Raw genomic sequence first — 22,296 nt, forward strand, 5'->3', positions numbered from 1 at the left:
CGCAGGGGAGTGAATGCCCAAACCAAGAATGGTGCCACGCCCCTGTATCTGGCGTGCCAGGAGGGCCACCTGGAGGTGACGCAGTACCTGGTGCAGGAATGCGGTGCGGACCCGCATACAAGCGCCCACGACGGCATGACCCCGCTGCACGCCGCGGCGCAGATGGGCCACAGTCCGGTCATCGTGTGGTTGGTGAGCTCTGGGAGGGGACGGGGCGGGGCCCGGGAGGGGACCTGGCCTGTATGGGACGCGAGCGGGGACCGAAGGGGCCTGGCGCCCAGCTCCCACCCCTCTTTCCCCCGCCCGCTCCCGCTCAGGTGAGCTGCACCGATGTGAGCCTGTCGGAGCAGGACAAGGACGGCGCCACGGCCATGCACTTTGCGGCGAGCCGCGGCCACGCCAAAGTGCTCAGCTGGCTCCTACTGCACGGAGGCCAGATCTCTGCGGATCTGTGGGGCGGGACCCCGCTGCATGACGCCGCGGAGAACGGGGAACTGGAGGTGAGGGCGCGGCAGGGGGCCGGGCCCTGGGCGGGGAGCGCGGGCGCCCTCTGCTGGCGCCGTGCTCTCAGTACCGCCCTGGCCCCGCACTGGGGTCCGGGCTCGCGGTCTGGGGACCTCACGGCTTGCCCCCTGCAGTGCTGCCAGATCCTGGTAGTGAACGGTGCGGAGCTGCACGTCCGCGACCGCGATGGGTACACGGCCGCCGACCTCTCGGAATACAATGGCCACAACCACTGCACCCGCTACCTGCGCACCGTGGAGAACCTGGTATCACCTGGGCGCTGGTCCCTACGTTATCTCACCCCCGATCCCGCCCCTCCCTCCCTCCAGAGGTAGGTGTTGTTATCCCTTTTACCGCCAAGGAAGCTGAGGTTCAAGGATGCGAAGCCCCTTGCCTGAGGCCAAAGAGTAAGGGTCCTAGACCATTAACCTACGTGACCTCTTAGCTCAGCCCACTGACCACTGAGGAGTAGGGGTGGAGGCAGAAAGGCCAAGGATACGACCAGCGTCATCCTGATTAGAACGAAGACACAGAGAAATCACAAGACATACACTAATGAGAAGAGTCCAGTTCATTCAGCTGGCCACGGTCCACATGTATGACCCATTTAATTCTCACCACCATCCACTGAGGTAGGTAGTGTTATGGTCCCCATTTCACAGGTGGGTAAACTGAGTCTCAGGGAGACCCAAGGTCACATAGCTATTAAATGGCGGAGCCCAGCAGTCTGACCTCTGTTGACCGTATGCTGTACGTTTACTTTGGGGCTGCTCTATAGCTAGAAACCTATTACTCATTTAAAATTATTTCATTATGCTTTCATAGCTGTGAAGTCAGCCACTGGGACTTGCGCTCAGGTGTGGGTGGCTCCAAGTCCAAGGTCTGCCTCATCTGGTGTAACGCCTGCTTTGGGGCAAGAGGGAGGCTAGGGGGTGGGCCTCACGGGGGACTGCATTAGGACACCGACCAGCATTAGGACATCCTGGCCATGAGACGGGCTGCAAAATGGGGCCTGGAGAAGAGAAGGTGGGGTGGCCCCCTGCCGGAGGCTGTCTGCCCTACCTGTGACCACACGGGGGGACCCTGGTTCTGGGGACTCCAGAGCATAGCAAAGTCCAGGGGTCAGAGAGTACGACTGGACCTGAGGAGAAATTTCCCCCAGAAAGGGCCACTTGGAGAGAGTAGTGGTCCAACAGGTAGTGAGCTCCCTGTCACCAGGGTAAACAAGCAGGAGTAAACACTGTGAAGGGCATTTCTGCACCAGAAGTGAATTCCTTCGCGCCGAGAGAGTCTGTGACTCTGTTGCAGGGCGGTGTGGATGGCACAGAGCCTCAGTCCACTCCATCACCTCCTGACAGCAACTGCTGGCAATGAGCAGCAAGCACCATCCCTTGAAATCTGACTCGAGCGGGTACCCTGTCTCATGCTTTATGGCCTAATCTCAGCTAATCTTCACAGTAAATTCATACTAACAGTTGACACGTAAGGCATTTACTGGCCACCATGCCCTGACACTCACTAGCTTTTCAAATCTTTTCACAACCGAACGGGGCAGGCAGTCTTGTTATCCTATTTATAGAGGGAGGGAACAGGTACAGAAAGGACAAGTAGTGAGTAAGTCAGAGAGGTAAAATTCGAAGGCAGAGACCCAGGTTGCAGAGCTCACGTCCCTAACGCCTGTTATCTGTGGGGTCAGGCCTGGCACTGTGCCCTGTGCCCATTGCTGCCGGCCAAGAGAAAAGCATCTGCAGCTGACCTGCCTCCCATCTCAGCCCCTGCGGCTCCCCTTAGCTCATGCTAGGTAGCAGGACTGGCTCCCCTGAATTGGGTGGGGCGTGGGAACTCTGGCCCCCTTACCCAGGCGGGCCCAGTGGTGGCAGTGACAGATCCCAGCCACAGAGGATGCTGGCCCAGAAAAGGCAAACGGTCCCTCAGAGTCCCTGATGAAGAGCCAATGAGAGTGGCCGCCAAGCTGTTACCTGGTGCCGGGCCTGCCTCCCACTCCCGGGGGGCCTGTGACACTTCTCGGGCAGGGAGGGGGCACGGGGCAGGGAGGAGCAGGCCTGCGTAGAAGAAGCGAGCGAGCAGGCTTGCCAGCAGCAGGGCCAGCATGGGCAACGTAAGCAGGACCCCCGCCCCCGCCCACTACCACGCCAGGAGGGCCGGCCTGTGGGCAGGGGAACCCACAGTGGTGGGGGATGGCTGGCTCGGTAGCCTCAGCTCGGGCTGCCCACCTCACTCAGCTGGGCCACCCCAGGCTCCACCCTTTCCCCAAGGGCCCCATCGGGAGACAGAGACTGGGCTTTGCCCAGGTGGGCCAGGAGAGACAGGGGTTGCTAGCCAGGAAATGGGGGATCGGTCTTTCCTGCAAGTTGTGGGGGCCCTGCCCCCAGCTGCTGCAAGCTCCCCCACCACACACACAGGCAGCGGGAGCCCAGGCCCTCTGCCGCTGGGTGAGGAATGGGAAGGGCGCTGCCACACGGTTCTCCCTTTGGGGCCCCGCCCAGCTCCCCTCTTCTCTCAACCCTCCTGAGCAGGGAGGGGCCAGGTATAGGAGTTTCCCAGGAACCCCTGGTCCTGCAGCTGGTGGGGGGAGAGGTTCCGGGCTTGAATCTCAGCCTAGGAAGCTCATGAAAGACGCCCCATGATGGGGAGGAGGGCCCAGCGCAGGCAGTGGCTTGGCCGAGGTCACACAGCGAGGGCGTGCCTGAGCAGGACCCTGGCCCAGAGCGCGCCGGTCTTTGGGGCTGCTCGTCCTCAAGGCCTCCTCTCCTCTTTCTGTGCAGAGCGTAGAGCACCGCGTGCTGTCCCGGGACCCATCGGCTGAGCTGGAGACCAAGCAGCCTGACTCCGGCATGTCTTCGCCCAACACCACCATGTCGGTCCAGCCGCTGAACTTCGACCTCAGCTCGCCCACAAGCACCCTCTCCAACTACGACTCCTGCTCCTCCAGCCAGTCCAGTAGCAAGGGCCAGCGCCTCCCACGTGGTGAGTGGGCCAGGCTGGAAGAGGGAGGAGGGACAGCAGACTGGACCCGGACCCCAGGGCTGAGATCCAGGCCCACTCCGCCCACAGCTGACGCTGGACACTGCCCAGGTCACCAGGAAGAGACAGTCACTGGTTCTAGTGACAGACAGGTGACACTCATGCTTATGTGGCCATCACAAACATACACGTATATCTACACACCCTCCCCCTGACAAAACCCCGCACGCAATTCGATATCCTTACTCATACTTGCACAAACTGTTCCCCAGACCTTACACACACCTACCCACATTCAAGAATGCGCACTTGTACACATGCACGCACAATATCCAGATACGAGTGCACAACCACGCCCACAGCCGTGCAGATACATGCACACGCCTACACTACAAACAGGCACACAACTCTCCATTCCATACACGAGATGTGTGTACATACATGCACCCCAAGTCCACTGACCAACACGAACATATTTATAAATACAGAGAAGCATGCGTACACACTCACAAACATACACGAAAGCACGAAGGCTCAGGCAGAAGCCAGGCCCGCACGTGCATAAACACTGACCACGGCCTGAGCACGGCTGTCTGTCCGTTTGTGATGCCTGCTTCATGCCACCAGGTGGTGGCCTCAGAGATGGCCAGGTGTCCTGCAAAGATCAGGCGTGGACAGCCATACTCCTGGCACCTGCTCTGCCAGGTCTGCCCTGAGGAGCAGCTCCTCTGCCCTCCAGGTGGCCTCGCTCCACACTCTGGAACCCTCCACGGTGGAGCCTGCGGCCTTTTCCCCAGCGAGTGCAGGGTCGGGGGAGGCAGGGGCAGAGCGAGGGCGGGGGGCATTCCAGGCTGTGTCCCTGAATTCACCTACCCCCTTGGCAAGTTATTCATGGACAGTAGAGGGTCGCAGTCCTGGGGAAGAGGCTGCTCTGCAAACTCCCAAACTCAGCTGTGTCTCTCTCGCCAGGGCTTCCCACCACCAGAGCTGCAGACATACAGAGCTACGTGGACATGCTGAGCCCGGAGCTGAGCCCGGAGCGGAGCCCTGCCCCGGGCAAGGCGGAGAAAACCACAGCACCACCGCCGCCCCCAAGCTTCTCTCCGCCACCCCCGCCCCCGGGCATCCAGCCGCCCCCACCCCCGCCAGGCTACCCAGCTCCCAAGCCCCCTGTGGGGCTTCACGCAGCTGACATCTACATGCAGACCAAGAGCAAGCTCCGCCATGTGGACACCCAGACTTTCAAGATGGAGGTAGTGAGCCCTCGCCCACTGGTCCACAGCCCAGCACCAGACCTGGGCTGATGGAGGGCAGTGGAAGCCAGGACTGCCTACTTCGTGGGCATAGGGCAGGGGTCCCCGGGCCAATGATCTGCTCAAGAGTCCACATTCCTGGCCATTCGTGGGGGCTCAAGGCTGGGTGCTGGGGTCAGGGATATGAGTAAGACAAAGCCACTGCCTTCTGGGGAGCCGGGGGCCCAGGGAGGGGTAAGGAATATATAGCCGGACAGCCCTGCCCCTCGGGGAGCTGGGTCCTGGTCGCCTCTCACACAGAGGAGCCGGGCAGTCATGGAGTTGGCAGGGAATAAGTGCCAGCTACCTCTTCACAGATGCACCCGTGCCTGCCGCCCCAGGCTCAGGTGGACAATGCCTCCTAAGGGGGGCACCTTCTGGGTGGGAGATGCAGGAGGTGTGGCTGCGAGGGCGAGGGCCGGGGGGGAGGTGGCAGCGGAGCGTCAGAGTGCTAGGCAGCACTCAGTCAGGGCTGAGGGAGGGGCGAAGCAGAGGCTGACTCCCCCAGTTTGGGGCTTGGGATCCTGGGCGGATGGAAGCACCATGCCTGAGAGAGGAACCCTGGCAGAGAAGGAAGCTCGCGGGGAGTCCGGGGTGGGCACAAGGTGCCCAGGATGGCAGGGCCTCTGGGTCCTGGCTGGGGCTGGAGCAGAGGCGGAGACAGAGGGCTGTACTGGACAGCTCCGAGAGTCCTGGGCAGGGAGGCCTGGGAGGGCCCTGGGTACTGGCCAACGGTACTGAGCGAGGCTGGGCTGAGAGGCGGGGGCGGGGGGGGGGGACAGCCACCCTCAGGCGTGGGGTGGAGGCCCCCAAGGGTCCTGTGGGAGCCCTGACCTTGTAGCTCTCTCTAAAGCCCAAGGCAAGCCACTCCAGTGCCAAGCTAAGTAACCAATTCCCACAGGTGACCCAGGTCACAGGGCCCCACGGCCAGGGAGGGGAGGGACACAGGCTGCACAGTGACTCCACCTGCCCGCTTTCATGTCATCTCAGCCCAAGCTCTGTCAGGCTCCGCTTTCATCTCCAGCAGGTGGGGGCCCAGGAGAAGCCTGCAGGGGGCTGAGCCCAGGCAACTGTCCCCACCAGCCTTGCGGGCCCTGCCCAAACCCACAAGACAGGTGGCTGGCCTATGCCCCGGCCCCTCCCCTGAGCCGAAGCACCAGGACTGCGGTCCCCGTGCTCCTCCTGCGCGTGTGCGTGCCAGGCCGCAGGCGCCCGGCCGCTCCACAAAGGGCTCTTTGTGCGCCCGCAGCGCCCCCAGCCCCCTGGCCCGGTTGCCTGACCCGTGAGAGCAGGGTCGTGGCATCTTCGCTTCGGGGCTGCAGGGGGCGCCCAGGGGGCGGGCTGGCCCAGAAAACAAATCCTGCGGTGTCCCGTTTCCTGCAACGTGAGCCGGGTCAGGCACGGCGTGGAGGGTCCGGGGCCACCGTGGGGACGAATGGGCTGGGGGTGGGGCAGGGGACAGCTCCCGCCCGGTGATTAGGCCTTTGGCCCCCATTGCCTCCCGTCCTTTTCTCGGGGCTGCACTTAGCGGGGGTCAGCTGCAATAGGGCGGGCGCTGCGCTGTCACCTGAGCCGCCCTGCCGCCCCTGAAACCCGAGGCTTGGGCGCAGGCCTCGGTGTCGCTTACGCGGACGGCGATGGTTTCCAGATGCGGGAGGGGAAAGGCAGGGTCGCGACCCGGAACCCAAGGGGGCCAAGTAGGGGGAACTTCACCGTCTCGGCAGATGGAGGGATGGGGTAGGGAGTGAGGATGAAGGCCGGGCGCGCCCAGCGGAGGGAGAGCAGCGTAGGGGGCGGAGCCACATCTGGCCCGCGGGGCAGGCGCGGCGCAGCGGCCAGGTGTGGCGGAGCAGGAGGCGCCCTGGTGGCACCCACCCCCCACTGCTGGGGGGCGGTCAGCCCAGGATTGGCGGGCCTGGGTGATGTCAGGCCCACAGAGCTCAGCGGCGCGGGCGGGCACGGGCTGGGCTGTAACCTGAGAAGAAGGATCAGGTAGCGCAGGTGTCGGGTCCATGCCGCCCCCGCCACCAGGTGCACAGCGGGGGCCACCGGCACAGGCGCAGGTAGGAGCAGTCCCAGCCCCGGGCCGGGCGGCTGAGGGCTCTGGGCAAGCAGGAGTCTTAGAGAACAAGGAACTCGAGAGGGCCGCCTCAGGGCCGAGAACCCCGCGAGAGAGTTCCTCGAAGACTTGGGGACCAGCAGGACGCTGTGGCTCTCGGAACTTGGGTGCGGCTGAGGCTTTAGCGCTGGCTAAGCTGGGAGCTGCCCCTTCTTCGGCTCCCCCTGGCGTCTGGGTTGGGCCACCCCGCCCCTGGGCCCGCCCCTTCTAGCCTCAGTGGGGGCCTCTGCGCCCCTTGGCCGGTGCCCAGACCCCTCCCTGTAGGGCCAACCAAGCCTGTCCTTCTACCGAGGCCTCTATGACCCTCGCTCGCCCCATCCCCGCTCCGGGAACAGGAGGGTCTAGGAGCGCGGCTGGCTGCACCCTTCGTCAGCCGCTGGCCGCGGGCCCCCGGGAGAGTGAAGAGCTGGGGGTGGGGCGGCGTGGGAGGCTTAAGGGACAAGGGCCTGAACCCCCACACCCTGTTGTCTTCCCGCAGCTGAGCTCCCGCGACGGCCACAACGGGCTGCGAAGACAGGACTCGGCCCGCAAGCCCCGCGCCTTCAGCAAGCAGCCCAGCACGGGGGACTACTACCGCCAGCTGGGCCGCTGTCCCGGGGAGTCGCTGGCCGCACGCCCGGGCATGGCACACAGCGAGGAGGTGCGTGCCCGCCAGCCTGCACCCGCCAGCCGCCCCGGCCCGGGCCCGGCCCCCCGCTCCTCACTCGCTGGCCCCTCCGCTCCCCCGCAGGCGGCGCTGCTCCCCGGGAACCACGTGCACAACGGCTGCGCTGCAGACCCCAAGGCGTCCAGGGCGCTCCCCCCGCCGCCCCCGCCGCCGCCGCCGCCCCTGCCCGAAGGCCCGAGCTCGCTGCCGCCTGCTCCGCCTCTGCCCTTCGAGGGCGCCGGCCCCGGCTGCGGGCAGCGTCGCTCCTCCTCCTCCACTGGCAGTGAGTAGGGGCGGGCGGGGGAGTGGGGGGCGGCGCTAGCCCCAAAGCGGGAGGGAAACCTAGACAACGCCCCCTCCCCAGCCGCGACTGCACAGGAGCTTCCACTTTTCCCACAGTTCTTTCTGCAGCCCCTGCCCCAGTGAGGACTAGCCCCTAAGGGAAGGCTCCGCCAGCGCAGGACTGGGCCGCAGGCCTGGGCCGTGTGACCTGGGGCCAGTCCCTTTCCCTCTCTGGGCCTGCCTCCCAGATCGGGTGCCCGGTGTTTCAGATGGGCTGGTGCTGGAGGGAAGCTCCAAGCAGCAGCGCCAGCGTCAAGGACGAGGGCCGCGAAGCAACCTTCTCCCTGCTCCCCATCTGCTCTGACTCCTCACCTCTCTGGTTCTTCCAAGCTAGCTACAGCCCTGAGCCCTTCTTGGCTGCATCAGTGACTCTTCCTAGCCAAATCTCCCCCAGGGGCCCCAGGGCCTGGCCGAGGGCAAGGCCAGTGACCCGCCGTGCCTTGCCCCATCCTGGTGGGCATCCTTTTTTAAGAGCTAGATTCCTCCAAGATTCCTGGGCTTCTCTTCTGTAATAGGGGGCGGTCTCCTGCCCTTCGTGGCTTCTGCAAGGCCCAGGAGGTGGTGCCTGGGTGCTCATGCTCCCGTCGCAGCCTGGCAGGGGGTGTCTTCCTCACCCATCCGTTCATTGCCAGAACCATGCTCAGTGGCACCGCCCAAAGCTTCATCTCCCTGACTAGGAGTGCAGGGGCAGAGCAGGGTCCAGGGTAGGGCTGGCTGGGCTCCCTCAGGTCCCTAGGGACCTCCTGCCCCTGCAGACCAGAGCCCATGGCAGCATGTCTACTGCCAGCCAAGCCTCCAGAAAGGTCCCCAGCTTTGGGGTCAGCGCCTTCCCTGGAACAAGGCTAAAGCTAGGAACAGAATCAAAACAGACTCCCGGCTTCTCCAGACACCCTTTCTCAGCAGAGCTTGGGCTAGATCTCTGTCCCAACCCCATGCCAAGATCAAGGCCCTTGTGTGTGCATGGGTGTGTGTGGGGGGGCAGTTCAGCCTCAGGGGCGGCAGCAAAGCTGGGAGGTGGGCAGTCCATCCTTGTGGAACCCCAGAGCAGCCTGAGCCAGGGTCAGAAGGGCTGGAAAGCTCCTCCTCCCCTCTCCCCCCTCCTCTGCACATCTCCCTCCCCTCCTCCTGCCCTTCCTGGCCCTCTCACGCTGTCCCCGCTGTCCTAGCCTGACCCTGGCCCCCTCCCTCTCTTAACTCCACTGTCACTTCTCTCCTCTTGGTCCCTAGAAGTGAGAGTCCTGAGGCACAGGAAGAGTGAGTAGCTGCGTGCGTGGCTCCTGGCTGAGGCGCGGGGCGGGGATGAGGCGAACTCAGGAAAGGGGAAGGGGCAAGGGACTTGAGGAAAGGGCAGGGCCAGGGGCCATCGGGCGAGGGGCCCTGGATGCCACAGGTGGGGCCTCCCACCCCACAGTGACCCTCTTACACCCGCCGTACCTGCGTGCATGAACTCCGCATCCAGCTGAGGGTGCCTGCCAGGAACTTTTCCTTCCTCCCTCTACTGGGATCCCCAGCCTGGAGAACCCAGGGGCTGGCTGCTTATTTTGTCCCCCTCGCCCCATCCTCAGGCTCTAAAGACAACCCTCCCCAAACCCCAGTTGCCTCCGCTGGCCCAGCTGGAAAATGCAAACTGCTTCAGACATTTGCATGTTACCTCCGCCATAGCCCTCCCACGGCGCCCCCACCCCATATCCTTAGTAAGGGCTCATCTCTCCTGGGTCCCCCAGAGCTGAGCAGTGCTTTGCCATAAGTGTGCTCCGGGCTTGCAACCAATGTGTCCACATGTGCACCTGTCCGTGGGTTTTTAGGGGGGAGGGGACCGGGTAGCTTGCAGTGCCCAGGGTCCCTAGTTCGAATAGCCCTAGAAGCTCAAGTGACTCAGTCCAAGGGTCACTGGGCTTTGCTGATGCAGAGAGAGGGCCGAAGGGAGACTCCACCCTGGCAGACTGAGCCAGGGAACCCGGAACAAAGGTCGGGGGGCTGGTCCTGGGTAGTGTTTTGGAGCTGAGCAGTCAGTGCGCAGGGCGGAGACACTCACTAGAGTCCCCAGGGACGGTCCAAGAGCCATCATGAACTCCCAGGGACCTCCGGGCGGGGGCTCCATGCTCCGTGAGTAGGGCTGGGAGAATGGTGGGGCCCCGCGGCTGCAAATGACTCACTTCTGGGGATCCGAGCTGCCCGCGGGCCAGGTCGTGGATTGCTGCCCTCTGGGCCCAAGGGAAGGCTCCCAGCCGGTCCTGACTTGGGGAAGCGGGAGCAGAGTGGAGGGGATGAGGCTCGGTCCCCGACCAGCGCCTCCTTTCCTGCCTCCGCCCAGGCACCAAGTCTTTCAATATGATGTCCCCGACGGGTGACAACTCGGAGCTACTGGCTGAGATCAAGGCGGGCAAGAGTCTGAAGCCGACTCCGCAGAGCAAGGGTCTGACCACGGTGTTCTCCGGCAGCGGGCAGTCCGCCCCGCAGGTAGGCGGTCCGACAGGCGCCTGCGCCCTGGCTCCCCGCGCGCCCGCCCGCGCTCAGCCCCGCCGCTTCTCCCGGCAGCCCGACTCACCGCTGCCGCCAGCGTCGCCCGCACCATCTCGGGCCCGGAGCCCTACCCCGCCGGCCGCGGGACCTCAGCCACTGCTCAACGGCAGCTTGGCGCCGGCGCCGCCCGCCACCCCTGCGCCCGGCGTGCAGCTCGACGTGGAGGCGCTCATCCCCACGCACGACGAGCAGGGCCGGCCCATCCCCGAGTGGAAGCGCCAGGTGATGGTTCGCAAGCTGCAGCTGAAGATGCAAGAGGAGGAGGAGCAGAGGCGGAAGGTGGGTGGGGTGGGGCTTCCCAGAGGGCCCTGGGGTCTGCACCTGGGTCCACAGCCCATTCCCCTGTCCCCCATCACCTCAACACATCACCTGGCCCTTCAACCTCAGGCAACTCCCATGACCTTTGGTGAAACGCAGGGTTGGACAGCCTCCCTCTGCTGGGACTGTTTCCAGTCTCCTCCACCTCCACGCCGACAGCCTCGGGGTCTCATAAAAACGCCTGTTCTGATTCCCCAGCTCTGGTGGGGCTGAGATTCTGCCGCGAGCTCCTGGGTGAGGCTGGCCGTGCTGGTCCAGGGACCACACCTCGGTTTCCTTATCCGTCAGGTTGATCATCAATGGCTGGCAGGATGGTTTGCTATTGATCCATCCAGCAAACATTCCCTGGGTGCGGTCTATGTGCCACGCACTGCTGCAGCCTCTGGGGATTCATGGAATATGTCAGGGACTGCTCTAGAGGGGGCTGCAGGAGGGAGGCAGAGCGTTGACCACAAGCAAACACAACACGTTCCTGGAGTGAAAAGTGCCCCCAAATAACTGGGCTGTTACAATACGGGCAGCACTGTGGGGGCGCACGCAGCGGACGGGAGCAGCCCTAGGCCCACCATCCTCTGTGGGCTGGGAGTCAGGTTAGGGAAGGAGACAGGGAGGTCTAAGGTAGACTTGGAAGATGAGCAAGAGGCGATGCGGAAGAGGCGGACAAAGGGCAAGCAGGCAGGACTGGGAGGGTATGGGAGTCAGCGTGGGTGTGCCTTTGTGACTCCTACGAGAGGGGGTGGAGCTGGGGAGGTCCGTGGGGATCATCAGATCAAGGGCTGGCCTTGAAGGAAATGGACTTCCTCTTGGAGCAGTGGGGAGCCTGGGACGGGGCTTCAGCTGGGGAATGACATCTGGTGTTTGTATGTGGGGACTGTCGTGGGTCAGGATAACCGCCAGGCCTGTACGGAGGCTGGAAAGGCCTGGCACTAAATAAAGTAGCAACTTAGAGGGGAATGAAAGTGAGGACTAAGTGAGACTGCAAGGAGAGCCTGGCAAGCCTAGCTCTAGAAATCGTATTCTTACCATTCCAGAGGTGAGAGGGGGTGGGGAATAGGACCGGAAGCCACGGCTTCGGCCTCTTTAAGCTCCTCTCCTGCGGCACTAAAACGCTGACATGGTGGACAGAGAGGGGTTGGGCCACAGGGGACCTGAGGAGGGGCCATCGGTCTGGGGTGAGGAGAGGCCTCGCTGAGATTTGGCTTCAAAATTGCAGATCTTAAATGAGGTAGGAGAGGGCCGCCAAGTGCGTCAAAGCTTCGCTGCCTTTTGCATGTTCTTCGGTGGTGTAATGAGCAACCAAACCAGGCGTGAAGCCCCCGTCTACCCGCCCTGCCTCTGCAAGAGTTCCCAGCGACCGGCTGTGTCCTCACCAACGACCAAAGTGGACACTGCCCAGAGCCCGGAGCGGCGGCCCGGGCCGAAGCTTCGTCTCAGCGTAATCGCCCGCCGGCCAGGCGCGGCTGGTCCCTGCAAACTCAGCCCCGCGGAGCCATTACACCACCTGGGACATGCAAAGGGCGCCCCCCGGCGGCCGCCGCGGGAGCCGGGCCAGAGGGAGACCCGCCTCCCTCCCCTCTCTTGTCTTCCCCGCCTTAGCTGACTGCCGCCAGCTCGTGCTGCTACCCCCGCGAGGGCTGGAGGTACTCCCGCGAGCACAACGGCATCCTCGGGCCCTTCGGCGAGCTCATGACCGAGGCTGACGTCCTCCGCATCGAGCAGCAAATTGAGAACCTACAGGTGCTGCACAAAGCACAGAAACTGGAGGCGCGCCTGGAGCAGCTGGAGCTGGAGCTGGAGCAGCTGCTGCCCATCTCCGCTGCCCTGTCGGCACCGCGCTTCACCGTCGACCCACGGCGCATGCACGGCCGCGCCGCCAGCCTGCCCGCCTGGTGCAGTAAGATCTCCACGCTGCTCAAGAGCATGGCCACGCTGCTGGCCACGCTGGGCGGCCGGCCCGCGCACCTGGCCGAGCTGCTGGCTGCCGACACCGGCCAGCCGCTGGCGCCGCTGCCCGACGCGCCCTGGCGTCCGGGGCCGCTCTGCCTGGGCCGCTCTCACTCGCTCAGCTGGTGCCGCGAGGCCGTGGCGCGCGAGATCCTCGAATGTGGAGTCTCGGTGCGGCACCTCCGCGCCGCCTACGAGCTGCGCGCCCAGGGCTCCGCGCCCCCGCCCGGCCCCCGCCGCAAGCTGTCGCTTCCCGCCGGCGCCCCGGGCCGTGAGCCCATCCTCGAGGAGGACTATGTGGAGGCCGGCCCCGGTGAGCCGAGCGCCACCGCCACCAACGGCCCGTGGCTCGCAGGGGAGCCTCTGGGCGCCCTGGGCGCGACCGAAGCGCCAGGCCGCCAGGCGGCGCTCCCCGAGCCGGAGCAGCTGGCGCGCAGGCCGCCGCTCCCCACGGAGCTGCTCGGCGTCCAGGACTACATTGACATGCGCAAGGAGCGCATCGTCTACCTCTTCCTGGAGCACTGGCGCAAGTGGACTTTCCGCGGCCCCGGGCGCAGGGCTCAGGCGCGCCTGCGCAGACTACTGCCCCGCGTGGTGGCCGCGGGCGCCGGGCCTGCCCCCGAGCTCCCGGAGGCGGCAGACGTTCCCCAGCCGCTAGAGGGGGACGGTCCCGACGAGCGGCTGCTCCGCCTGCTGAAGCAGCGGCAGGTGGTGGGCAAGCTGCTGGGCCACTGGCGGAGCCTGCTGCGGCAGGTGCCCGCGCGCCAGCCCCGCGGCCCGGGCCTGGCGCACGGCCTGTACTGGCCTGAGCACTTCCTACCTCCCCTGGACGGCGGCGCGCCCCGGCGCTACGACAGCCTCACGCTCGACCTCTTCATGCTGGGCTACTTCCAGCTGCTCGAGATGGGCCTGAGCCGCGAAGAGCGCAAGTTCCGCCACCTGCTGTGTTACGAGATGTTCGACCGGCTGGGCAGCCACCCGTGGGAGCTCATCCGCCTCTTCCACCGCGTGGTGCTCGAGGAGGTCGAGGCCGGCCGGCGTGGCTGGAGTGACGGCTTCGAGGACCTCAGGCGCCAATTCTTCGGAGACGGCCCAGAGGCTAATCCGGCCTGGGAGGAAGAGGGCGAGAAGGAGCGAGAGGAGAAAGAAAAGGAGGAGGACGAGGAGGAGAGGCAGCCAGCGGTCGCTGCAGCTCAGACGCAGGACTGGCCAGAGGGGCAGCCCGAGGCCCCCGCCCCTGCGCCGCAGCCCCCGCCCACACCCCCGCCAGCTGCGCCTCCCCCCACGTTGAACCCTCCTATTTCCGAAGCTCCCGCGGAAGACCCCCTGGAGCTGGTGTCTGAGATGGGTGAGTTCAGCAATGAGGACATCTGCCGTTACATCGACCGCAGCTTCTCCTTCTGGAAGGAGAAGGAGGCAGAGCTTTTCGACATCTGAGCAGCAGAATTCGGAATTTACCCTCAAGCATCTTAACGCCGGCCCGGACGCCTGTCTCATGCCCTCCAGACGCCAGAAGCGGGCCTTGGAAAACCTAGAATGCCAGGACCAGGCTGCCTCAATCTTTGAGGTCCCATCATAGGGGATGTGGGAGCTGGATGGGATAGGTTGGGCATTGCACAGGGCAAACCAGGGGTCCCCCTCTGGCCCTAGGCAGCCTCACCTGGCTCTTTGTGGAGCCAGGCGGAAGCAGCAGCCCCTCTGAGGAGGGACTGTGAGTCCCCCTGGGGGCTGTGTGGTTCTGTTTCTCTCTTTGTTTTTTAACTGGAGTTCACAGCTGCCTCTTTGGCTGAGGTCAAGGGAGCCACGTGTGCAGTGTTCTGTGTGACATGTTCTCTGCTGTAACATGAAAGTAATAAAACTCTTTGCTGTAAGCTGCCTGTGTTGGATGCCCCCCCACACACACACACAAATGTCACTGCAGCGCACAGTTGTAGAGCTGGTGTCTACTCTATTTGGGACTAGGACAGGCATGGACCAGAAGGTCCTTCTCAGTGGAACCAGGAGGCAGCCTGAGCTGCTCTAAGCTGGCAGAGCCTGTGGGGGCCAGAGTATGGATCTGCCTAAAGATTCTAGGTCACAGGCCAGGAGCCATTGTCCACCTGCCTCTGTGGAGAATCTCAATCTCTGCTCTCCTATACCTCCCACACAGCTCTGACCTCCCCGGTGCTGCCTCCCGGACACGGGCCTGTTGTTGGGCGCGGGGGACAGGAAGCCTCCTCTAAGGAAGCTGTGGCTAGACACCTGCATTCATTTGCCCTGTAGAACGACATCAAAAGGGTCTCTTCCTGCAACCCTAGCCGTGTCCCACTGTCCCTGCCTCAAGCAGGTGCCCCAGGTTGGGGGTGCACCCCCTTTGACCCCCTACCTCCCAGTCCATGCTGACCCTAAAGCTTTGTGCTTGTGTTTCAGGAGGAGGAGGAGGAGGCCCGGCTGGCCAGCATGCCTGCCTGGAGGCGGGACCTCCTGCGGAAGAAGCTAGAAGAGGAGAGGTGAGTCGGGAGTCGGAAAGGTGCGGGGCCTGGCAGGGCGTCTTGGTCGCGCATCTGAGATGGTAGCACCAACTGATGCTGTCTCGTTTTCCTTCTAGGGAGCAGAAGCGGTGAGTGTGGGGCCGGGCCAGACCTGCCTCCCCTGCCCACACCCAGTCACGGAGCCTCGTCCTTTGGTCCCTTCATCCAGCCTCGTCTTCAGTACATCCCCTTGTGGCACAGCCTCTGTGCTCCCGGTGCCGCCTGGCCCCTCTCCCCCGTCACTTAGCTTCTGTCCCCCAGAGTCTAGCTCTAATAAACCACGTCCCCAGGTACCTAGCTCCCCTCTCCCACTAACCTAGCCTTTCCCCTCTGCGCTTAACCCAGCCTCAGGATCCACGCCTCAATCACCTCTCCCTCAAACTTAGTTTCTGCCCTCAGTAATGTAGCCCAGTGCCACATGAGTAATGTGGCCACATGAGTAATGTTAACCTTTCTAGCAGCCAAGTTGAAAAAAAAAAAAAGGTGAACTTCATAGTGTGTAATATATAGTTAAAATATATCAAAATTATGTATTTCAATAATTATAGTAACTTCAATTGAAATACATGTTTCAGTATATAAGTAATAGAAAAAGTATTGAGATGTTTTCTACACTCTCTGTTAACTCTAAGTCTTTGAGATGCCATGTGCATCTTACGCCTGCAATACATTTCAATCCCGACATTTCAAACACTCAACAGCCACGTGTGCTGAGGAGCTACCTGACAGCAGTACAGATATAGCCCCCATGTTCTGATAACTTGTCCCTAATTACCCAGTCCCTGTATTCCAATAACGTGGTCCCTTTGCCCCCCCGCAGCCCAACCCCAGTCCCCAGTAACTCAGGTCCTACCCCAATAATATCCTCTGCCACACTGTGACCCAGAACCTGTTTCCAGTAACACCAGGAGCCAGCAGTAAGCCAGCCACGGCCTCTTGCCCTCCCAGCTCCTATGAGTGCCCCAATGATCCCAATCTGTCCCCAGTGATCTTGCTGCCTGCATGGCTCCTAACCCAACCCCTGTCCCCAGTCACCTAGCCCTTCTACCCCTACAACTCACCGCCCTGCCTACGAATTAAGCATCCCAGCCTCTGCCCTCAGGAACCACTGGTGAGCGCCCTCTCATCCGGGCTTGTGGTCTTGCCCTCACCCCATGCCTAGGAAGGAGGAGGAGCGACAGAAGCGGGAGGAGATGCAGCGGGAGAAAGAGCAGTCCGAGAAGCTGCGAACGCTGGGCTACGACGAGACCAAGCTGGCGCCCTGGCAGCGACAGATCATCCTGAAGAAGGGGGACATCGCTAAGTACTAGAAGCAGCTTTCCTGCCGGCATGCTCGCGAGCTCCGGGTGGTGGGGGGCAACCCCCGCACTGGCCTGTCGGGCCCGGACGGAAGGGCCACGCCGCCCACCCCTCCCGCGCTGGATCCCCTCCCTGACCCCCGCCCCGGCCCTCGCATCCCCAGCCCGTGCGCCGCTGGAGCGCGCCCACCGCTGCAGTCGCCCAGAAAAAGTGCCCAAGTCGTTGACGCAAAAGATGCTGCTTATTTGCATGCCTATTTACATATATTTGCATGTTTGTTTAATGTCAGCTTGCGCAGAGCTGTTCCTAGGCCCGTGGGTGGTGGCTTTGTTTTCCTTTGGGGCGTACGCTGAACTGCAGCCCCCTCCCCCGCACCCCGGAACCCGCGTCGCTGCCGCATCCTGGGCGGAGGCAGGCCCCGCGCTCGGGGAAGGGGTTTTCCTCCCTCCCTGACCCAGATATGCGCCGGCTCAGCCCCAGCCACATTTCCCATCCCCGCCGAGGGTTTCTTCTCAGTCATTTGTTTACCAGAAACGACGAAAACTGCAAAGTGCCCGTCGGGACGGGACGGAGTTGCCGCTCCTGGGGCCCCACCTCTGCCTCCACCTCCACCTCCCTCCTGTGGTGTCTGCGCGCCGTCCCAGCCGGGCCCCGAGCTCCCTGGACCCTTCCACTGCCCTGCTGGAGTGAGTGGAGCACTGGGAGCCCCGAACCCGTCTTCCGCCGCCACCTCCCCGGTCCCGCCGTCGCGCACTCCCATTAAAGCTCTCAAAGCCGCCTGGGCTTACGTTCACTCTAGCTCGCGGTAGGCGACTTCGACTTCCTCTCCCTCTCCCGGGTGACGGAGCCACAGAGGAGTGGGAGGGGCGGGCTTGGCCGCTCAGGGCCACTCTGGTTCCCACCGTGGGTCCCACACCCCGGTGGCAAGACTTCCGGCCCCTTCGACGCCCCCAGGAAACCAAGCCCGGGCCCCTTTGACACCCCAGCCCTGCGGAAACACCAAGCAGCTTTTCTTCACAGATTTAATACCGAGGCCTCAGCCAAAACTCAGGCCCAGAAACAGCCGCGCGGTCTCTCGCCCCCACCCGATGTTCGCTTATGCTTCTGTGCCTTAACTAGAACCCTGGGGGTGTGCAGGGAGAGGCCAGCTGGCGCCTCTACGCGGGGCCGTGCCAGAACCTTAATAAGTGACATAAAATGTCTACTCGCGTAAGTAACGGTACTTAGGGCTTCTGCGAGGGCCCCCAGAGCCCCCAGCGGGCGGTGGCCCCGCGTCACGAGCCGCGCTGCAGGCGGTTGCGCAGATCTTCGGCGCAGCCGTCCAGTCCCATGCGCTCCAGGGCCGCGTAGATGGCGCCCAGGCCCGCGGGCTGCTGCTGGCGCCAGCGCTTGAGCATCTCGTACTGCTGGTCGCGGAAGCGGCCGACCTCCACCTCCACGGCCTCGATCTCGGCCTCGCGCAGCCCCAGCGTGCGCACGAACTCCTTCCAGCGCCGCACGGGCACCGCGTCCATCACGTCGTAGAGCTGCGGGCCTGGCTGAAGCGAGGCCGGGGTTGCTGGTGAAGGCGCAGGTGGCACTGGCGGGCCTGGAGCAGGCCAGAGAGAGTCGGTGGGAATTCGGGCTGTGGCCAAGGGGCAGGGGCTGGTACCCAGGCAGGGAGGTCCACCAGGTCCATTAGGAGAGGGGAGGTGGGCAACTGGCACCTCAGGAAACCATAGCTTTCCCCCTGGGACTTAGGAGAATGGAGTCAGCTCTCAGGCCGCTGAGGTCCCTTACCAAGAGCTCTGCTGGGCAGCTGGTCCCAGGACCATGGCACCTCCGGGCAGGTCGCTTCCTGGGTCTGGGGGGATCCAGAGGTCCAGCTGTTGCCTACCAGCTGGACAGTGCAGGCCTTCTCACTGACGCTGGGTGGCACCAGAAGGGTGTGGGCACAGTCCGCGGGTGAGAGGTGGGTGGCCTGGAAGCCACGAGAGGACCTAGGTCAGCCCTGCCTACCTAGTAAGGCCCCTCGGCTGGGGTCTCTCACCAGCAAACACCCCCCACTGCCGTCTCCCCCAGGTCGGCCCACTGGAAGAGCTATGTCCTCTGCCTGGAGGGCCCCGCTCCTGCCCGCACCATGGGGACACCCATCCACTGAACTGTTAGCTCCCGTTTACTTGTCTGGACCCCAGTGGATTGCCAGCTGCTTGGGGACAGGCCCTGTGCTGCTCTGACTCACTCCTAACTCTGCACGTGGGTTCCTCAAGTCTACTCTGTTCCAGCCACTATGACACGCCCTGGGGACCATGAGTTATAAGAAGGCCCAACCTCTCAGCTCTGGAAGGCTGAGCCCCAGGGCTTGCTTGCCTTCTTCCAGAACATTACTGAGACTCACCTCCAGGGAGTTCAGGGCGTCCGCCCCAGCTCCATCTGCTGAGAGAGACGACAGTTTAACCAGCAACCAGTCAGGGCTCCTGGACCTGGGTACTGGTCCAGCCCCTCCTGGGCTTCTCTGCACACGCACGCGTGTACACATGTGCACACACACACACACACACATACACACACACACCAGCACTCCCTCCCTCAGTTTGCCTCCCTGCACCAGGCTGAGTGGGCTCTGGGCTACCCAGCCTGACCCCAGGCCCCTAGGAGTGTGTGTGTGTGTGCGCGCGCACACACACACACGCATGCGCACACTTACCCGGAGCCATGGGCTTGCAGGGCTGGCAGCGGCGATATACATAGGTCAGAGCAGCACCGAGAAGGAGCGGGACCAGCAGGCCTGCCAGGAGCACCTGGACCCAGAACACTGAAAAAGCAGCTGGTGGGTGGTGGTCGCTCCCCAACCTCCCCTTGGGCCACCCCGGCTCTCCCACTCATGTCCCCAGCACACCACCTACTCTGCCTCCAGCCACAGACAGCCGCGCAGCGCTCAGGACAGCTCCAGAGGGTGCTCCTGCAAGGGGAGGGGCTGAGATGCGGGGTGAAGGCCCACGCACCGGAGGGGTTACCCAGGACTGTCTGGCAGTGTCTCCATCCTGAAGGCCCTTCCTCCCCCCTCAGGCCTCTTCCCCTGGAGCTTCACTCTATCCAAGAATGTTCTCCAAGTACTGCTGAAATGTCACTTGTGTCCCAAGTAACAATATTGACACCACTCTTTATCGAGCTTCTTCTAGACCAGATTGAGGGGCACTAGAATGTCAACTCCATAAGGACTGGGATTTGCCTGTTTTGTTCCCTGTGGTATCCCCAGCACCTGGAAAAGTGTCTGGAAATGGTAGATGCTCCGGGGTGGCCCTGCTAACGTCCCCATGTTCAGATGGGGAAGCCACAGATGGGAGTGATGAAATAAGTGGCCCAAGATCCCCCAGAGGACAAACGGCAAGTCCTGAATCTCAGTCCGTTTTGAAACTATATCGGTGTGACTCTCTCCGTAAGTGACACAGTCTATTCAGTGCACACCTGGAAGGATTACCGGCATAGGTGACTCTGGATTTTTTTCCACTATACAATGTTTGCCTGAAGCGGGGCCCACCCACCACAGGGCCCAGCTCCTTCCTCCCTGCCCCTGGACCCCCACTCTGCTCCCAACCCCCCTTCCCCCGGCCCAGGGCAGCCAGGAAGTTACGTGGGGCAGGACACACAGCTGTTGCCATATTCATAGAAGCCAGGCAGACAGGTCCCACAGTCGGCGTCTCTGCTGGAGCCTGCAGTCCAAGAGACGGTGCCGGTCAAGATGGAAGAGAAGGAAGCGGAGAGGGGGGTGGGGACAGAGAGCCCGTTTCGGGGGTACTCACAAGGCACCCACGTGTGGCGGTGCAGGGCCCCGCAGTCTAAGCACGGGTGGCAGTGGAAGGGGGAGCCGCCGATGCACTGCGTGACCAAGCACTCCATGAACCAGCCTGGCTTGCAGCCGCAGCGGGTGTCTGCCATTGCCGAGCAGTTCTCCAGGGCCACCTGGGAAGCTGGAGGGGGGTGCAGGGACATGGGCAGAGCAGAGGCCATTAGGAGCAGAGACCCCTACGGAGAGGTAGGGCAGACTCCCCCCCGCCCCGCCCCAAAAGAACGGAGACGGGCAGCTCGAATGAGATGAGAAGCGTGGAATGACTGCAGATCGGGGAGGCATGTTCACCAGGAAGAGAGGACGCAAAGGCATCCTGAAGCAGGATCCAGGAGGAGGGGCCTGAGACGGGTGGGCACAGGGCTCTCATACCCAGAGGTGGGACCCAAGCCAGCCACTTCCTTCAGAAAGCCCCTGGGCACCTGTCCCCACTGAGCACTGGGAAGCCCCTCACCCTGCTCATCGCAGGCCAGGCAGCGGGCACAGCTGGTCTCGTGGTGGTTCTCCCTGGCCAGGAAGGTCCCCCGGGGGCACGGAAGGCAGGTGATGTTGCCACAAGGCTTTGTGCAAGGGCCCGCCAGGTAGTGTCCTGTGGAACCCAGACAGGTCAGATGGCCAGCGAGGGCCTCCGTCTGCCCCTCCCTCCCGCCCCATCTCTGGCTCCCCATTTCTCTCCCAGCATCCGCTCCCCCCATCCCTGGCTTGCCTGCCACCTCTCCCCACCCCCGCCAGGTGTGTCCTCACTTCTCCCCACACACCCCCTCGGCCACTCACCTGCCGGACAGCCCCTGCAACAGAAAAGGCCACTCCTCTTCTGGGAGTTGTGGGCGCAGTCACACCTGAGGCCGGGAGTGCCTCCCTGGGCGCCCAGCACCACGAGGAGAGCCTGGGGGACAGGTGCTGCTGGCTACACGTGCGGCTGCCCCGGGCCGGGCCTTGGGCTGCGCAGTCTCAACTTCAGGACCCCCAGCATCTGCCCTCAGAGCAGCTCTTGAGCAGAAGGGGTGCCCCTGGGTGGCGGCGTGAGGCTAACTTCCTTGGCCCCAGTGCACGCCACTGGCTTCAAAGGAGCAGCAGAGGGCTCCTGCCGGCCCCTCTCAAGGCTCCCCTGGGGGCAGAATCCGGCAGCCCCACCCCTACTTGCGCTTTTCCTAGAGTGGTGGGGGACCCTGATCTTTCTCGGCCCCGGGGCCCCCCGGACCCTTCCTGCGCCTGGGAGAATGTTTCCTTCCAGCGGATGGGCCCCGCCCCGGCTGAGCCTCTAAGTAGGTCGGAAGTGGGGTCAGGCCCAACCCCCAGCGAGGCTGGGAGCAGAGACTGGCCAAGGGCCCCCTTCTTCGCTGCATGGGGGACCCAGGCCCAGGCGAGGTTCCTGGCCGTCCCCCACGTCCCCACTCACCGCCGCCGCCACCGCCGCCGCGCGGCCCCCTGGCCGCCGCTCCATGGCCCTGGCGCCGCCGCTCTGGGCCCGCCGACGGGACGGGCCCACGGAGCCAGCGTGCGCGGCTAGGGGCTTCCCCGCTCCGCCCGCTCGGCCCGCCACGGTTCCGGCCCAGCGCCCAGCCAGTCGCCGCAAGGCCCGCCCCGCGCCGCACCGGTGAGCCCGCCTCCGAGGTGAGGGCGGGGGCGGGGCCGCGGGGGCCCTGGACGCGGACCCCGCAGCCCACCACGCCCCTCACACCTGAGCTCACCTGGGTCGGCCTTCAGGTGACTGACAAGGGGGCGCTCAGGGCAGCGGTGCCGGCAGTTCCCTGGGTTCTAAGATCGCCGCTTCCAGGTGAAGCGGCCTCACTGCCAGGCGGGAGACCCCCCCCCCCACCCCGGACATACTATGTGCTTGTGGGTACAGGTCCCCCCAGGGGAGTCCTAGGGAGCACTCCCAGTAGGGCCTGAGACATGCCACCCACGACGCCATAAGCACACAGGGGTGGCCCCGGGCAGGGCCCTCTGAGGCACTCAGTGGGGGGAGGCAATCGTGGGAGCCGGCT

At 63.8% G+C, this 22,296-nt stretch overlaps 2 protein-coding genes and 1 long non-coding RNA gene across 5 annotated transcripts in view; 1 reads left to right on the plus strand and 2 right to left on the minus strand.

Moving 5' to 3' along the window:
* Positions 1 to 17,259, plus strand: part of ESPN (espin) — a 30,255-nt gene extending 12,996 nt beyond the window's left edge. The window contains exons 3-15 of one of the 3 annotated variants that reach the window (XM_036228142.1): positions 6 to 192; positions 318 to 500; positions 639 to 770; positions 3,291 to 3,492; positions 4,459 to 4,742; positions 7,379 to 7,540; positions 7,631 to 7,829; positions 10,203 to 10,348; positions 10,427 to 10,690; positions 15,083 to 15,162; positions 15,261 to 15,272; positions 16,346 to 16,486; positions 17,014 to 17,259. In XM_036228142.1, the coding sequence (XP_036084035.1) occupies positions 6 to 192; positions 318 to 500; positions 639 to 770; positions 3,291 to 3,492; positions 4,459 to 4,742; positions 7,379 to 7,540; positions 7,631 to 7,829; positions 10,203 to 10,348; positions 10,427 to 10,690; positions 15,083 to 15,162; positions 15,261 to 15,272; positions 16,346 to 16,486; positions 17,014 to 17,245 (2,224 nt within the window). In that variant the 3' untranslated portion in view covers positions 17,246 to 17,259. Of the gene's footprint in view, positions 1 to 5; positions 193 to 317; positions 501 to 638; positions 771 to 3,290; positions 3,493 to 4,458; positions 4,743 to 7,378; positions 7,830 to 10,202; positions 10,349 to 10,426; positions 10,691 to 15,082; positions 15,163 to 15,260; positions 15,273 to 16,345 lie in introns of all 3 variants that reach the window. The other 2 variants (XM_036228146.1, XM_016165356.2) reach the window with 2 other exon arrangements.
* LOC107521014 lies at positions 3,407 to 4,547 on the minus strand. Its single transcript, XR_001599480.2, has 3 exons — positions 4,363 to 4,547; positions 4,063 to 4,144; positions 3,407 to 3,506 (listed from the first exon to the last, which is right to left on the minus strand). It is a non-coding gene; the product is annotated as an uncharacterized LOC107521014 (long non-coding RNA).
* Positions 17,260 to 17,353: 94 nt separating the features above from the next.
* TNFRSF25 (TNF receptor superfamily member 25) lies at positions 17,354 to 21,752 on the minus strand. Its single transcript, XM_016165319.2, has 10 exons — positions 21,708 to 21,752; positions 21,083 to 21,215; positions 20,763 to 20,897; positions 20,265 to 20,432; positions 20,096 to 20,174; positions 19,368 to 19,423; positions 19,169 to 19,276; positions 18,860 to 18,897; positions 18,262 to 18,442; positions 17,354 to 18,070 (listed from the first exon to the last, which is right to left on the minus strand). Exons 1-10 carry the CDS (start codon positions 21,750 to 21,752, stop codon positions 17,757 to 17,759), a joined length of 1,257 nt encoding a protein of 418 aa, XP_016020805.1. The 3' UTR covers positions 17,354 to 17,756.
* Between the last annotated feature and the right edge of the window lie 544 nt (positions 21,753 to 22,296).

Source organism: Rousettus aegyptiacus, unplaced genomic scaffold (genome assembly GCF_014176215.1).
Source record: "Rousettus aegyptiacus isolate mRouAeg1 unplaced genomic scaffold, mRouAeg1.p scaffold_m13_p_1, whole genome shotgun sequence".
NCBI classification, from domain to species: Eukaryota; Metazoa; Chordata; class Mammalia; order Chiroptera; family Pteropodidae; genus Rousettus; species Rousettus aegyptiacus.